Source organism: Epinephelus moara, chromosome 19 (genome assembly GCF_006386435.1).
Source record: "Epinephelus moara isolate mb chromosome 19, YSFRI_EMoa_1.0, whole genome shotgun sequence".
Lineage (NCBI taxonomy): Eukaryota > Metazoa > Chordata > Actinopteri > Perciformes > Serranidae > Epinephelus > Epinephelus moara.
In genome coordinates this window covers 20095266-20112114 of record NC_065524.1, presented here as the reverse complement: position 1 = coordinate 20112114, position 16849 = coordinate 20095266, and the positions used below count along the sequence as shown (strand labels likewise).

The 16849-nt window shown below is 42.4% G+C and overlaps 2 protein-coding genes across 4 annotated transcripts in view; one reads left to right on the top strand and one right to left on the bottom strand.

Moving 5' to 3' along the window:
* wdfy4 (WDFY family member 4) overlaps window positions 1-16849 on the top strand; it is a 47992-nt gene that overhangs the window by 20144 nt on the left and 10999 nt on the right. For both annotated transcript variants that reach the window (XM_050070990.1, XM_050070989.1), the window contains exons 33-53: window positions 63-182; window positions 271-450; window positions 534-692; window positions 1195-1321; window positions 1417-1568; window positions 2361-2599; window positions 2684-2802; window positions 2921-3112; window positions 3198-3307; window positions 5713-5790; window positions 5917-6108; window positions 6196-6271; window positions 7683-7897; window positions 9428-9576; window positions 9705-9819; window positions 10009-10094; window positions 10195-10257; window positions 14805-14847; window positions 15004-15123; window positions 15210-15333; window positions 15416-15525. In XM_050070990.1, coding sequence (XP_049926947.1) covers window positions 63-182; window positions 271-450; window positions 534-692; window positions 1195-1321; window positions 1417-1568; window positions 2361-2599; window positions 2684-2802; window positions 2921-3112; window positions 3198-3307; window positions 5713-5790; window positions 5917-6108; window positions 6196-6271; window positions 7683-7897; window positions 9428-9576; window positions 9705-9819; window positions 10009-10094; window positions 10195-10257; window positions 14805-14847; window positions 15004-15123; window positions 15210-15333; window positions 15416-15525 — 2769 coding nt within the window. The remainder of the gene's footprint in view (window positions 1-62; window positions 183-270; window positions 451-533; window positions 693-1194; window positions 1322-1416; window positions 1569-2360; window positions 2600-2683; window positions 2803-2920; window positions 3113-3197; window positions 3308-5712; window positions 5791-5916; window positions 6109-6195; window positions 6272-7682; window positions 7898-9427; window positions 9577-9704; window positions 9820-10008; window positions 10095-10194; window positions 10258-14804; window positions 14848-15003; window positions 15124-15209; window positions 15334-15415; window positions 15526-16849) is intronic.
* On the bottom strand, window positions 11434-14707 carry lrrc18a (leucine rich repeat containing 18a). Of its 2 annotated transcripts, XM_050070992.1 has the most exons (3): window positions 14653-14707; window positions 13583-13705; window positions 11434-12483 (listed from the first exon to the last, which is right to left on the bottom strand). In XM_050070992.1, exon 3 carries the CDS (start codon window positions 12477-12479, stop codon window positions 11664-11666), a length of 816 nt encoding a protein of 271 aa, XP_049926949.1. In that variant the 5' UTR covers window positions 12480-12483; window positions 13583-13705; window positions 14653-14707; the 3' UTR covers window positions 11434-11663. The 2 variants fall into 2 exon arrangements, with proteins under 2 accessions (XP_049926949.1, XP_049926948.1); XM_050070991.1 differs by lacking the exon at window positions 14653-14707 and having other exon boundaries at window positions 13583-14644.

The following is a 16849-nucleotide window of genomic DNA, read 5'->3' as shown; positions in this document are numbered from 1 at the left end:
TCTTGTAAATCATCTCCGTCATCATCCCTGTCACAGTGCTCTCATCATGTTGCTGTCTACAGGTGCATGTGGATGATGTCCTGCAGTCACTGATTGACAGCCAAGCAGAGTCTCCTGCTCAGCAGCTCTGTGTTGAAGCTGCAACTATACTGCTGGAGTTAGTCAAAGTCATCATCACTCAGGTAAGGACGCAATCACCTTACATACTCAGTATTTCTCACAACAAATTGATAATGCATAACGCCTATTATAATGTCTATTTTTCAACAGCCTGTTCCTCCAGCAAAGCACATGTCAGGCACTGATGCATCATGGGAGTTGCAGCTCCCATCAAGTGTGATGCAGTTTCTTTGTCTTCTCCATAACCTCCGGCCCAGAGACCCACTGTGGGTCTCACCAGAGTTCCTTCACACACTCGCTGGAGTTGTGTACCCTGTGGATGTTTCAGAGGTTTGTGTGTTACTTTTTATTTATAAAACTGTAACATTTCTCATATCTCTGGTCTCATTCACTGGTTTGTTCACTTCTGTCAGGGCGGGGTTGAGCCTTGCGTAACGAGTAAAGGTGAGGACACATTCAAGGGTCATCCGAACAGGAAGCCGGTGTGCGACTTCATCCGTATTCTGCTGATGGACAGTCTTCTTAATGTGTCTGCCAGCACCAACACACATCCTCTCGTTCTGCTGCTGGAGGTGAATGCACACACATGCATAAAGATAAACAATTATTTACTGCATTTTGTTATTTTACAGATCACACTCATATATAGGCTTACATGCAACACATACACAATATTGCCCAAATGCATTTCCTCTGATAAAAGGCTCTTCAGTATTCTATAATACTGCAAAACTCTCATTTCTCCAGAAGGTGCCACTCTTTGCTCAGCTACCAAAAAAGGCAGAGTCAGGGTACTGTCTATAATATGATTCACCACTAGGAGGGAGAGAACAGCAGTAGGCCCACAGATCCACAGATTTTTGTTAAGGTGTTTCCAGCTACACAATCTTAACCTGCATGCACACACACCAGCACCAACACTTACACTTGAAACAACATTAGACAAGGTGTTCCCCTCACTGTCAAGCATAATAGAAGTAAGAGCAGCCACGTATCAAAATATCCATCCATTTGTTGTTTATCAGTTTGAATCATGTTTTTCTCTTTAGCTAATAAAATGCTTACATGTCACAGTTTTCCCCTGACGGTGCGTCACTGGAGCAGAGACAGAGTTTCCAGACTGAGCTGCTGGAGTTGATCATGGACATCATCCACATGCTCAGCAACGAAGAGGAAAACAATACTCATCTCAGCATGCAAGGTAGAATTACTCATAGCTCAAACAAGCCAGATAGTGCAGATGCAAAATAAATAAGTAAATAAAAATAATGTACACCTTTTTATTTGATCACTCAGACTGCAAGGGTCAGACGCCTGAGGGACAGATGGGCACACTGATGGAGAATGTGGTGCTCTTCAGTAAGACTCTGCTGCAGAAACTTTACGGCGGAATGTTCATGGGACACTCTGAGAGTTTGATCAACTTCCTCGCAGATCAGATTGTGGTGGTGAGATGAACACACAGAGAGACATGTACACAAACTAACATACACACACACCTAATATAGATATTTAAAATAGGAAAAAAGTAGTTTCACCATTAATATTGAAATTCAAAAACCTCCGATTTCTGTAAATTGAAGCAGTCTTGTAGTCGTGAGTGTATCAAGATCGAGACCAGAGCAAGACTTTAAGGGGTTAAGACAAAACCAAGACCAAAGAAAAGCAAGGTCGAGCTGAGAGTAAGACCAGACCAGTATGAGTCCCAACTGTATGACACACAATAAAATGTGGAACACGTGAAACCGTAGGCGCTCCTCAAATTGATCTGAAAGATCCACATTTTGATAAAAACAGCCACAGAAAACAAATTAAGATTCCTTTTCATTCACCTTTTGATTGCCATACTGTGTGTCTTAGTGTACCATAAGAAATGTCTTGATAAAATAATGAGAAGGCATTGCAGAGGTAAACTTTATGCATGGGGAGAGAGAGAACAAATACAAATGGTAAGGAGCTGAAATCATCAACACATCTTTATTGCACAGACAATTTAGTGATATCCCTGCATTTCTGGTTTTGAAATAAAATCCTGAGTCGTCTTTGTCTGTGACAGAGACAAGACAGAGTAAAAAGACCTTCAAAGGGCGGTCTACAGATTGTTCTTGAGCACTACAACACTGAACTGAAGCTAAAAATAATCTTTTAATTGTCAGGGTAGGAGATGAATAAAAAACTGCCCACAGGTCGCTCATTTATTCCAGTTTTACACTAACTGATGCACTCCTGTACACTTCCAGGCTCTGGAGAAGGGCCAGACTCAGAAAGAGAGGACGGTGTCGGCCCTCTACTCGTGCACCAATAAAGCCCTGCTTTATCTCCTGTCTCAACCAAGACACTCCCAAGAAGAAAAGGATGGAGTGGTCAGGACGTTACAGGCTATCATGGAACGCTGGGATGTTGTCATGGCAACTTACAACTCAAACGTGAACTTCATCACATGCCTTCTTCATTGTCTGTTACTGATACGATCGGGCAGGTAATTGTGAAACCAAAACACACACACAAACATGTTGAAACCAGGATTTATCTGTAATTTAAGCAATTACACTATTTTTTGTAGCTACCCTGAAGGTTTTGGATGTGGGGCCCAAAAAGCCCCCAGGAAAGGTTCATCCCCTCAGTTTGCTCCAAGAAACAAACATTCTGCAAGCCTCAGCAATGGAGCAGACGTTACCAAAGGTATGTGGGCTAGTATGTGAGGGTTTATTTACATTAATCACTTTAGCTGATATTTTTACCGAAGTCTGTGGAGGTTTACTGGGTCACTAGAGAGTTCAAATGTGTGTCTGTGTTCCAGATGACAAAGAGCTAGTGTCCTTAGCGGAGGCCTGCTGGTCAAAGGTCATGACGGAGAGGCAGCACACACTTGAAGAAACCTATAAGATAGAGATCTCAGCGAGCCCCACAGCGGAGACAGGGCCTGTCAGCATGACTGACATCAGCCCTCTGTGGGAGGAGACGGCACACAAAACCTGGCTGCTGCACATAGGTTAGCTCTCACATGCTAATAACTGCAGGAGAAGAAGATGCCTGAATGTTAGCTGTGTGTTCTAAAATTTTGTTTGCCTTGTCAGAGTCTCAGAGGAAGAAGTTAGCCTGTGGCTCTCCGAAGAAGTTTGATATGATCAGTAACGCTGTTCGCTCAGCTTTAGGCAGACCGGGCAAAGAGTCAGGAACAGTAGAGGTAAATACACACTCACATTCCCTTAATGTTTGTTTTTCTGGCACAGGACAGGATAGACAAATTTGTACGCTTGTGACTGCAGTCCCCTTTGAGGAGTGTGGGGTTGTTACCTTCTCCCAGATGCCCCAGCATCCCAGAGCACTGTGCCCAAAAACTCGTCCCAAAGTCACTGCTGTGTTTGTGCTGTGGGCCGTCCAGCCCTGTGGGGGTGTTTGATTATTTCTTTAAATGGATTTGGATTATCACAGCTGATTGCCCCTGAGTGGGCATAGTAATTGATATCTGTTAGGCCTATCCATGGGAACACTCACTACAACACACTGTTTGCTGCTGAAGGTTAAAGACGCGTTTATTGTTGTTTTTCCCCCCGAAACACGTGGCCCACATCATTAGTTCCCCCACAACGCTTAAGACGTCGAGCCATCTGGAGCAGGGAGCGGGGACATATTACTCAGGCACACAGGCATGAAATTACCGCGTCTGTGTGTCTGTCTCACCCCCACAAAGAGTGTGTGTTCTTGTTTGTGCGCTCCGCTTGCCGACAGAAATCGGGTTGGCAATTATAGTGGTACCAATCTGATGAAAACATTATTCATTTGATGTTATTCTTTATCATATCAGTCTTTGACAGGCTATCAGAGAGGGTGATGAATTGTTTTTTCCGTCTGAGAGGCAGGGAAGAAGAGGGAGGGATATTTGGCTTCTCCCACTCTGCCGTGTGTTGCACCACTTCGCTCTGAGTAGGTTGCAGCATGCAGTGAGCATTCGAAAAATGATATTCAAATCATCAGTAGTGGTCAGCCAGTCCGTTCACTGTCCATTCATCTTCATGAAGAAACAAGTGAGTCATTAATTAATTTCTGGATCATCAACTTATGACCTTTAGCTGGCAAGTCATGAGCTTATGGGGAGTCTCTTCTCAGTCACTGGATCCATAGTAATGCATTTCTACAGAGCATAGTTTCCAAGTCTCAGATAACTACTTTTATGGAATCAAAAAAAGAGTTTTAAAGCCGACTGTAGGTAATGAATGAGAATACAGAGACTGATAGTCAGACTGTGTCCTCAGTCAAGCTTCAGTGCAATTCTTCTAGAGATTTATTTCATCAGCGAATGCAGTTTCCATAATCATATCTGTGTCCTCATATTAGAAAGATAATTAACAGCACTAATGATCACGTTAAGTTCATTACACATTCACTGCCAGCCCAGAATGAAGTTGACATTATGTTGCCTTATCATCAAAGGTGGCGTATTGTTGGGAAGTCATTAAAATGGAAATGAGTGTGATGTTCTGATGTTAATTGCAGAGGGAAGAGATGAGTTATGTATTTAATGCAGCATTTAAAAAGCCAATGAGGTTCCTATCTGCTAAATAGGGTAATTAATGCTATATATTACTTATGTTTGTCCAAATGAAGGAATGAAATTAGGAGATGATGACGCCGACTTGCTGTTTATCTGTCGCAACACGGCTCTAGTTCGCAAACTTCATTATTACACTCTTTTTTGTCTGTAATATTTCTATAATCTCCCCTCAAATTACTCCTTTATTTCTTTCGCTGCACAACTTCTCATTTGGATAGGCAGTCAGTCATTTAGAGAAACAGTTTTCATTCTCCAGAGGGCTTGTCAAAGTTTGTTGTCAACTTTTACGCATGGGTTTATTCTGAAATAATGCAGAAATTTTGCATCTCTTGTATTACAGAAGTAGTTGTGTTTTTTTTTTATTGTACTTGAAATCAATTATTGCATTAATGGGGTTATTGCGCAAAACACAGAATTAGCATCTGTAAATAAGACTAGATATAAAGAGTTACTGCATGTTCATTCAGTCAATTAAATGGCTTTCCTGGGTCAGCTGTGAGGATGGACACATGTTGTTTCACTAGTCTCCCAGCGAGCACTGCTGTGATGATGGGCTTAATGAAGCAGTTAACAGTCAGAATATGATCCCAGTGTGTCTGCTGAACATGAGCATCCTGCAGTGTCAACACGGCTCTGTTTTGGGTTTTTCTATTTTTTCTTTCCTTTTCTCTTTTAATCGACACGCACTCACACACAGTAAAGGCGCACACACACTAGCCTTGCCCTTGACTGTGGCGTGGCTCAGTGATATTAATGTTTATGTTAATTAGATCACACCAACAAATGATTACATTTCCAGACAGGGTTATTGTAAGACTGTAGCCACTAGCTTATTTTGCCCAGTGAATGCAATTTAGAACAGATGTAATTGTATGAATGCATTGTAATTGCATGAGGAAACAACAATACCATTATGAATATACAATCTCTGTGAACATGATGTGTGCTGTGTGTTTACAATATGAGCTAGAGGAAGAGCGATTGTGCCGCCCGCTCTTTTCATTTGCACCCATCAGGTTACTCTCCTTTTGTTGCAGGAGTTTCTGTCCTACATGGAGTCACATCGGCAGAGGGGCCACGGCATGTTTGAGAATATGAGGACAAACCACTTACAGGTTTGACAGAAATGTGACCGTGAAAGGACTGAAATAAATGTAATTAAAAAGCCAAAATTGGATCTGTAATAATGTTTATCTCGGTCTCATCTATTCCCTCTGCCCGGGCCTGTTCCTGCGTCCCAGTTAAGAGCCAGCGAGTGGGAGCGAGTGAGCTCCAACTGGCTGCATGTGGAGGCCGAGCTGCTGAGGGAGAGAGCTGTGTTCGGACCCGGCCCTGGGGTGCTGATCAGCCGAGACTGGGTGCAAGATGCTGCTGAAGGACCCAACAGGACTAGATCACGCATCCGCAGGAAGGCTCTGAGACGATCCAAACGGGTATAGCCTCTTAAGTTAGAGTTGGATCTGTGGAGCAGGGTCCTATATAGTGTTCAACTTTAATAATGCTTTATGTTGTTACAACAGGTGCTGGGAACGCTGTGTCTGGGTTTAAGGACTGGCATGTCTGAGGAGAACAAAACAAGAACAGAAAGTGACGCAGGTATAGAACAGTGTTTCTGATCATTTCTTAAATTGTACTTTTGCCAGAATAGAGATCTGCAGGAATGAGTCCTGAAATATGTAAATGAGTTTGCATTTTTGCACTTCCGGTTCCCTCGTCTCAATATCAGTGGGTTTTTTGAATTAGTTTTTGGTTAGATGCCTGAAATAAGGTCTGTGGTTAACACAAGCTTTTAGATGTCTTTAAAAAAAGGCTGTTGCTAACAAGTGGCTAAATTACACGACAGAACATCATCACACTGCTTTATCGTGGCGATGCTGAAGTGGTGCGACTGTAGTATAGTTTGTTAGCCTAATGCTAACTCTTTACTTCTGGTTATTGCATTTAGGCTTCAAAAATCATAAAATTGGCATTCATCTGTGAGGCTTATCTTGCTGAATAAAACTTGTAAGGACATTAAACCAGTGTACCCTCGGTGGGTCCTGAGTCCATTCTGAATCGACCACAAGTGACTCGCAAACATGTCAATATTGTAAAAACGTATTGACGTAAAGTACAGTGAATTTCTGGAAGTGAAGTACCATTTCCTGCTATAGAGTATGTGACTAACGGACAGCTATATGACAGAGACAACAAGCTAACCCAATGACTTGGCCAAAAGCAAGTATGACGATGAGTCCATTAAACTGTGTGGACCTTGAACAAATATGAGAAATCTGCACCCCGTGGCTGGACTAGTTGGGAATCACTGTCATAAACTTTTGTTTGCCACAGAGCTTATTTTCTGCAATTAAACAAAACTCAATGGAAAAATTCCATTACCTTTTTCTTGAGAAAATCAGGGTAAACTTCAGGGTTAGATTACAAAAAAACAGGTCTATAACCCCTTTGCCACCAACATGGAACAGGTTTTGTTCCGATTCCTGCACCTAATTATGAACAGTTTGGAGCATTTCGACCGACAGATGAATTGGTTCGCAACCTCAGAAGTTGGTTCCCAGCTGGAACCAAAAAATAGCAGGTTTTCCTTGACCCAAAGTGTGAACCGTGATGACATCAGTGGGTGTGTCATATTCCACAGGTTAGAAAGAGAGGACGGAGTCTTGCACGTAATACTGTTCTATGTCTTCTCATCATTAATAGTTGGTCCACACTTGTTTTGATAAAAGCAAATATCTGTAATAACAGGGCAAAAGCTCACAGGTAGAATGTGATCTGCCATCTTGCTACTGCTGTTTACTCATATTGTGCATTATGCAGCGGCCTCCATTGATGACACATCCTTGATTACAATGGTTCAGCTCAAACAGGTGGAAACACGGGCTGGTTTGTTAGATAGCACCAAAGTTCCAAGAATCCTGAATGAAACTTGAGCTCCTTTGGTGGAAAAGGGGGTATATGTGGGTGTTGGATGTAAGATCAGTAGGAAAATTTGTCTCCAATGCAACAGAGCCAAAGATCCTGTGTGAAGTCGGAGCAGAGGCAAAAGAGGATGAAGAGGAGGGAGCAAAGGACTGTGACCATCTGACGTTCTTCCCTGTCCTGAATGAGACAACTGCTGTCACCGAGGGTGCACCTGACCCCATCACCCCCGACCCCTGCTCCCACACACACGACTGCCACGACATACGCATCATCCTGCAGGAGCTGCGCCCCGGAGAGGAGGTACTGTAGTGCAGGACGGTGTGTTGGTATGCTGGGTTAAAAACAACATGCCTCCTTCTCACCCTGCTAATATTCACAATCATAATTATCTGATGTAGACTAAGGGATTCCAATAGCCCAGCGCTGCTATCAGAATTTCATCTTTCCTCATTAGTGTAATGTTTTAATGTCGAGGCCCAGCTCAGCTCTTCTCATTCTTCCAGCGAGTTAGAAACCAAGGCACATGTTGACAGGGACTCTCATCACTCCGGCAACCAGCCGCGGCTTTTAATGTTTCTGACAGAAGTATTAATAAAAACAGTAGGAGGTGATGCAAGCTGTCTTACATCCGCTTAGTAAGTGTGTGATGTGTGCAAGTGTGTCCTGTTGTCTTGCAGTGGTTCAGTGTGTGAGTCCTGCTGAGCTTCCTGTCAAATGAACACAGTCATTAGCTCTGAAAAATGCACACACACACACACTCATCGGACTAACACACACACGCAGAAACACACAAAGGGAGACCCACTCATAATTAGCTTGCCAGCGCCAATAGTGTGATTATGACAGTAATGTGTGTGGGGAGAAATCAATGGTCTGACATTAGGCTCTCAGTCAATAAAAGTCCTCCTTTTCTCTCCTTCTTCCCATCATCAGCTAAATCACCCACAGACTGATAACGCATATCTGTCCAGTGCACAGTAAGAAGATAAGGAAACAAGTTTATTGTTATGTATTTAATCTTTGATAACAATAAATGTGTTTTTTTTCTGAAATCTAGTCATTGTTAGGGACAGTCAGCCTGATGCCAGTTTGTATTCACTGGTGGAATACTGCCATAAAATCTGACCATGATATAGCTCAATGCAAGATTTCTGTGCCACGTAGCTGAGACTCACCTTCTTAAATGCTTTCACGTGACAAGTGATATTATCCATCATAGCGTCGCTCTATGTGTCCATTCATACAAGAGGTTCTGATCACTTAGCAGGTTTCCCATTGTGTGTTTGGCAGTGATTAATTCTCCTAATAATGGCCAGGCAATGCTTCCTCCTCCTCCACCAAGTGTGTGACTCTGTGTCTGGGGGTAGGGAATCTGATTTGATTAGTATAAATTGTGAGGGGCCTGCGGGTATGTTGGGGGGCCCCATATGGTTTTTGGGCGCCGTGTCCCAGAGGGCCTGCGGAGGGGCCAACACAGGGAGACGGCCAGGTGCACACACTCACTGTGAAATGAGGGGAGACAATAGAATTAGCCACACATTATCACAATGCAGTTAGCATTAGCTACAACCGGCGCTGAAAGCAGCATGTGGGTCCACTTTGGCGCAGGATGAAACACACAGTCACACCGCTCCCCATCAATCAGCTCTGATAATGAAGTGTTCAACTGTGTCTTTTTAATAATGATTAGAATATGTGATTAAAATGATCAATCAAGTCAAGCCTGAAGTGCCTGCGTGGCTGCCATGTCATGTCCCGGGAGAGAGGAGTGCTGATGTGTATGGCGCCGCTCACAAGGGGCTTAATGTATCTCTCTCTCTGTCTCTGTAGGTAAAGGCTAAGATGTGTGTAGTGACAGTGAGTGGCCTCAGAGTGACGGAGGGGGTGCTGTTGTTTGGGAAGGAGAGCCTGCTCTTGTGTGAGGGATTCACTCTGAGTCCTGGTGGAGATGTTTGCTGCAGGAAACACCACCCCAGCAGGTACAGCTGTGTGTGCCGTACAGTCGTGTGCACTGCAGTTACAGCAAAACGTAATGAGCATACATTAGCTTCTCAGTTGCCCCAGTCAGTCATTTGTCATCCCCTGTGTCCCTTTCTTTCTCTGACAGTGTGAGGGATTCCTTTATGTCCACCACGCTGAGCAAAGAGCTGCCACCAGCCCGCTGCAGACGCTGGGCCTATGAGGACATCAAGGATGCCCGCTTCATGCGATTCCTTTTAGAGGTCAGACACCCTAATGCTCCCACAGAAGCCTTGAATTAACATCCATCTGATATTTAGATTGTGTCTACACAGGCTTTAGTTGGAATACATTCACATTGGATGTAAATGTTTGTCTTTGAGCACCTGCATGTGCATTTTAGTTGCTCTTGCAGTTGTTTTCAACTAGTTGTGTCTCTCTGTTTCTATCAGGACAATGCTATCGAGGTCTTCATGAAAAACGGACTCTCAGCCTTTCTGGTATTCCTGAATAAAGACCATGTCTCTGCATATAAAAGGTACCACATCTAAACAGACTAAATGTTAAACAATGCATTTTTATTTTCAGCTTTATGATGACTCTGATTCTTGCTTTTTCCTCTCTCTTTCTCCCTGCAGGTTGTGTTCGGTAGTGTCAGCATTAAAAGGCAGAGGGGTTGCTGAGGTCATTGCTAATGCCAGGTAAGTGTCATACGTTATGCTAGAATGGAGCCGATTTTGGGCTCAGTTCCCCTCTCCTGACAAATGTTAGCATAGCCCTATTTTTTTGGCGGTTCTAAAGATGATCTTTCTTGTAGTGTGAGATATGATAAAGCGTTATCTTGGCAGAAAGGGAATATTATGTAATAAGTGTGTTTTCTTTAGTGTATAATCACTAAAAAAACGAGAACCATTGTGTTTTAATTACCTTAGAATGAGATGTTTCTATTTACAAAGGGAGTGGGTTCTTGTCAGTGGATATTGCCATGTTTCTACAGTAGCCCAGAACGGACAAACCAAACATTGTCTCAAGATATGGCTGTTTGTGTTTTTGCATCAGACGCCATAGTTAGCAGCCCCTCCAAACACAGATTTCTTTAACGTGAAACTGCTTTATTCAGTGTTTTTACTGGTTTAAATCACCTGGTCCACTTGTTTTGGAGAGGAAGAGACCTTTTGAACAATTACTGGGTAATTCAGCTCCCAGTAAAAACCTCCTGAGCAATTAACACTGAAGGAATTCTAATCGGGAGAAGTTTCAGCTGGTTGCAATCTGCAATCCTTACCACTTCAAGCCACTAAATCCCCTTAAATGTACACACCAGAACTTTAAGAGTGTTTTCTACATCACCCAATCTTCTCCGTAGTTCATCCTGGGCACACTAATTTCAAATTGCAAATATTCAACATGTTCAGTATTTAATATTTATATTTTTTTTTTTTAATAATTATTTTGGCGTTTTGCCTTTATTAGATATGATAGATAGACATTAAGTGGGGGAGATAGAGAGGGGACAACATAGCAGCAAAGGGCCACAGGTCAGACTCTGAGCTGGGCCGCTGCTAAGGACTCCTGCAAAGGACTCCTGCTAAGGCTCACTCTCTATCAAGTGAACTATCGGTGCCCCAGGTCTCAGACGGCTATAATACAATATGAAATGGGATTCAACTCAGAAAAAATCTCTTGCAATAACGTTTGATTGTGAGAGATTTGCGAAATTTCACGTTTTGAGAGTAGGGACTGTGGCTGTGGGTGAAAGGAATCTGTCAGTGTGTGGTGTGCTGTTCTGGCCAAATCATAGCTGTCCACACACTATAAGAACAAAGGGGTAAATTTCATTATGTAAAGGGTCTCACATTTTCAACATCAGTCAGGATTTGAAAAATCTTTTATTGTGGGCCACTTTTTATGCACAGTCATCCAAGAGCAACAGTTACAAGTAATTACTCTTTTTGTTTCACCAACTGAGACAAAATACATCAAGGAAATAGCTGCGTGGACATACAGTAATGTATTATGCAGATATTATTAAAGTTTTAGAGCTGCCTAAAAGTGGCATTCATTCTATTTGTTCTGTAGTTAAGATGACTTTTGTGGCTCTGTTTGGTCATTTGATTAGCTTGTGTTCCACCTTCCTTACTCTCCACACGTCTTGACTGACTATAGCCACTGAGTTTGGCGCCATCAGGCCTTGATAAGTCCTTATCCTTTTTTCCTCAAATCTGTCACCACCTCCCTCTCCTCCTCCTCCTCTTGTAGGCCTTTCCCTCTGCTCTTTACATCTCTTGAGGCATGTCCTACACAGGCTGCTTTCATGGACCAAATAGCCATCTTCCTCTGCTTTTGATTTTCCCTGCTGCATCCCCTCGACATCCCCCTGAACATACGATAGCGGATTTCGTGTGATGTTCAGCTTGGTGAGGTTGCGCAGGACTTTCAGGAACTCTGGTAGACTGATGAAGAGGTTATCAAACAGACCTAACTCTTGGAGACTATCCAGAGCCATCATAGTGGAGGGCAGGGTGTCCAGCTGGTTCATCCCCAGATTGAGACTCTTCAGGCTGGTGAGAAGACCCAGTGTGGAGGGCAAACCTGCAGAGATTAGCCTGTTGTTTGAGAGGTTGAGGTAGGTCAGTCCCACCAGGTTGCCAATGGATTCGGGCAGAGACTCCAGCTTGTTGCTGTGTAGATCCAGCCATCTGAGTGACGCAAAGTTGCCGATGTTATCTGGGAGTTTCTGTATCAGGTTGCGGCTAAGATCCAGCTCGTCCACATTGGTCAGTTTTAGGAGACACTTTGGGAAGATGGTTATCCCCATGTTACTAAGGGTGAGTCGGCGCCGTCCATCTGGGGTCATCCGTATTGCCTTTTTGGCAATCTTGAGGGTCAGCTTTGTCCCTTTGGCTCCCTTCCCCTTGGGCATGGTACTGCAACACAGAGAATTACTGAACGGCACAATTTAAAATTTCAGATCAGTGTCACTTTTGCCCCCAAGAGGCTGATTTCTAATAATTTATCTAATCTACACCAACACGCAGTACTATAGCAAATAAATGTGTTGTGTGTATGTTTACGTGTAAGTATGTGTGTGTAAGGCTGATGTGATTTATTCAGATACAAGGGCTTATGTATGGCCCGGGGCAGGAGGGAAAGCATGCTCTCTGAAGTATGAGAGCTTGAGCTGTGTGTGTGTATATGTGTGTGTGTGTGTGTGTGTGTGTGTGCGTGTGTGTATGTCTCTGTGAGTGCACGTGCGTGTGTCTGCAGTGTTATGTCTGCACTAGTGCGTGCTCACCCAGTGTTGCCCATGGGGGTATTTAAGAGCACGACTCTCTAATTAAGGCTAATGCAGGGGAACAATAGGAGAGAGGCGACACTGGGTAATACAGCAAAAACAAATGAGTGCTGATGCTCCCTCACCATTCAACTGATTGAGCTGTTTGGCTCTTTTCAGGCAAGGAAGGTGTGTGTGTGTGTCTGTGTGTGTGTTCGGTACATTCACATGCAAGTGTATTGACAGACATGAATGTACTGAAATACAGTACATGTGCGCGTGCACAAAGAGTCAAATCAGGACTTTGATAAATGATAGTTGGGGAGTGTTGGGAGTGTGATGAGGGCTTCGCTCTTCTCCCCTCCCTGTCTAAAAGAGCAAGGTGTGTGTCTGTTTGTGTCTGTGTTACACCCCAAGGCCCTCTCTCGCCTCATTCATCATCCTCAGGATGAGAGAGGTTATCCACTGGTGCTTGTTCCCATTATAACCTCCTATAGAAAACTATTGCATGAAATTATTGCCTGCAATTAGATAACACATACTGGGCCAAATGCAATGATTGATTTAGTGTAGTTTTACAAAATAATTTGGTCAGGAGTTATTGGACGAGGGGAGGAGTTATTGGATACACTTCAAGTAGCCCCTCGTTCTCTGAACCCAGTTACTGTTTGCATCATTATTTCATTTTTCAGTGGGTATCCTGCTGGGTTCTTGTTTGTATTTTTAACAGAAATGAAAATATATGTACTCACCATTTTTTATTTCCTTTTTTCCTGAGTTGATGTTAATTGATTGATGAGATTGTCTTCAGTTTTAAAAACACACCAACAGCTTTAGCTCCTGTGAACCAGCCATTCAGCTCGAAGCCTCTTGCCCTTGTAACAAAAAACCCTCCTTCGGTGAAGTCATAACGTTATAGCACAGCAGCAAAGCATAAAAACTCTTTAAAACATTTCTGATGTAGTCAGCATGTACAAGTTGCTCTGATAATACTTGGTAATCCTAGCGCCAAATCCAGAGGAAAGATCAGGAATGCACCGCTTGTGTATATCAGCATTTCCCAAGCCTCCCTACACCAAACAGGGAAAGTCAAGGTTCCTTGTTTAATGTCGTTACTAAGCAACTGGGGTGCTTGGCGCCAGGACTTTATTGCCATGTTACTGGCCACAGAGGGAAAAGAGATTTCAGGAGCAGTTGAATGCTTTCCTAATTTAGATTAAACAAGTTTAGATAGGTGAAACATGACTAAAATATGTGAAAACAAATGTTCAGCAACGTTGCCGTTTAGTATAAATGTTTATATGTTTACCCAAACACATTCTTGTAGATTTATTGAAAACTAGGTATTTTAATTGAGCAGTTTTTGTACTTAGCAGATTGTTAAAACAAGACTTTAAAGTCTGTTTGAATGTCCTGGTAAAAGATGACCTTACAACAGTCTTTGAACAAACACCTAACACCAACTAAATGAAAAAACAGCTGGAGGAGAAAGTGTTTGTCTTAGCTATGAAGCAGGCAGTCTTTACATTTTTCTTGGACATCAGCAAGCCGCTATGTGACAAAAATTCGAAAGACAGGTGTTCCTTGTTTAACCAGTAATCATTAACTGCACAAAGAAAACATTACTTCCTCGTTTAGATGTCTCACTCTGCTGTTGGAGTCAGTCAGACAAGTTACAGTTTTACTCAAAGTAAATTTCCACACAACCTACAGATGGCAACATGTGCTACATCCTCCACATCTACACTCACTATTTATGCTACAAACTGTAGCTCACCTCGGTCCCATAACGGCTCCTACAGCTATGTACACACTCACTTACCTCTGCTTTGCTGCTTAAGATCTCTGCTGTGCTACATTTCAACATGGGTTGCTAGGCAACAGAGCAAGCAAAGAACTTTGTGCTGGTAGGCACTGCTCAGCGATCAGACTCTGATGCTAATTCAAGTTTTTTTTATTTTTATTGTGCTTTAGGAAGACTCCTGTGGTTGAAAAGGCAGCCCTTGTTAAATGGCAGGTAATGTAATAAACACAACCATTTGTCAGAGTTGTTTTCAGATTAGCTTCTTTCTCCTTTGAGATCAATGCAAACTGCCAAAATGTTGATTTTAACTATATTCCTGTGTTGTGAAAGGTGGTTATCTATTTCATATTACTCTTCTCTGTCCTCCAGAGAGGGGAAATAAGTAACTTTGAGTATCTGATGCATCTGAACACCATCGCTGGGAGGACATACAATGACCTGATGCAGTATCCAGTCTTCCCCTGGGTCTTAGCTGACTACCAGTCAGATGTAAGCCCACACACAGGGACATCTTTTTCTTTAAAATCCATATTGTAGGTGATAAAAGTGGTTTGATTAGTCCCTGTCCTTGATAGACACTCGATCTGTCGAATCCTGCGACCTTCCGTGACCTGTCTAAGCCGATGGGAGCTCAGACAGAAAAAAGGAGACAGATGTTCATCCAAAGATATGAAGAAGTTGAGAACATTGAGGGTGAAGGTAAATGTATTCAGCTCTTCACTTTTAATTCTTATTTTTTGCTGGTCACTGTACTTTTTATTAAAACATTTTTGCTCTACAGGAGATTTGTCAACACAGTGTCACTACTGTACTCACTACTCCTCAGCCATCATCGTCGCCTCTTTCCTTGTCAGGATGGAGCCGTTTTCACACACCTTCCAGACACTGCAGGTTGGTTATTGTTGGTCATTTTTATGCCCTTAAAATGAATGAGCTGGTATCAGATAAAATTCGATGGCCCACAGTGAGGACGCTGGGAGGAAAAATGTGCCCGAGGAACATTCAGTTGCTAGACAAAAAATACTTCACTGCAAGGCACAAAGGAGGTCTGAACAGTGAAGGCTCCAAATCTCTTTTTAAGGCAATATTTCAATTCCTCAGGCTGCTGTTATTGACCAATTTCCACAAAAAAATTCTTAAGTTCAGAATAGCATAGCATCAAAATGGAAGATTTTTTCAAGGTGAGCCCTTTCTAATGGTTTGTACCATGACATTAAATGTATCTATCACAAAAGCAAAAGTATAATACTCATATGTGTAGATTTCGCCAGTGACACGTCCCCCTCAGTATTAAAAGCTTTCATTTGGCCCTCCCAATAACAACATGAAAGTAGTAACAGAGGACTTTTATTTTGATGAAATTAAAGACATTGAAAACATTTATGCATGACAAAAAATCAAGTGTTTGATGCTCAAAATTACCTGGGGAGGAACCCCCAAACCCTCAGTTTCATATGTGTCCCCTCCAATATTGATGCAAACCCCACACCCTTGATAATACTAAACAGTTAGGCTGTATAACTACTCACTCTGATGTCACCATATCACAGTAAATGTCTTATCAGGACATCAGAAGGTCAGTCATTAAAGCAGAATGATAGAGATGAATACAGTAAGTTGCAGTGATAGCAAACAGGATGAAGCGTTTTCGAATCCATAGCCTTTAATCAGATCTTGAAGTTGTGTGTTGATGCATCAAAGAAAATCTAAACCACAAATCTGCAGCACAAGATTTCCAAGGCTTATCTAGCAGATTGGAGTCTCACACACATGAATACATGCATATAAATTACACAGAGACACTTTACAGTAAATGATAAATGTATAAAGTTATAATGTCGGTCAGATTCTGAGTGTAACCCCTGCTGATCACTGCAGGTGTGGTGTGGATTTTTCTAAAGAAATGGAAGTTCAATTTGTTGTGTATCAGTCTGTTTCCACTAACCCACAGGCCCTGCAAACCCACTGCTCCAGATGCCCATCGACATTCATCATTTTTACTCTCAAACATTATCTTGCTAATAATCTGACTCTAATAGGAGCTATTTTCAGCACTCCAGATCCTGTTTCAATGCTGTTTTTGGTATGAAATCAGATTATAGGGAAATTTCAATATATATGCAAATAATTACAGAAAGCATCCAAAAGAAGCCAATGCAAATAGCCACACATGTTACCAATTTACAATACAGCGTCCAATTGATTATAATGAAAA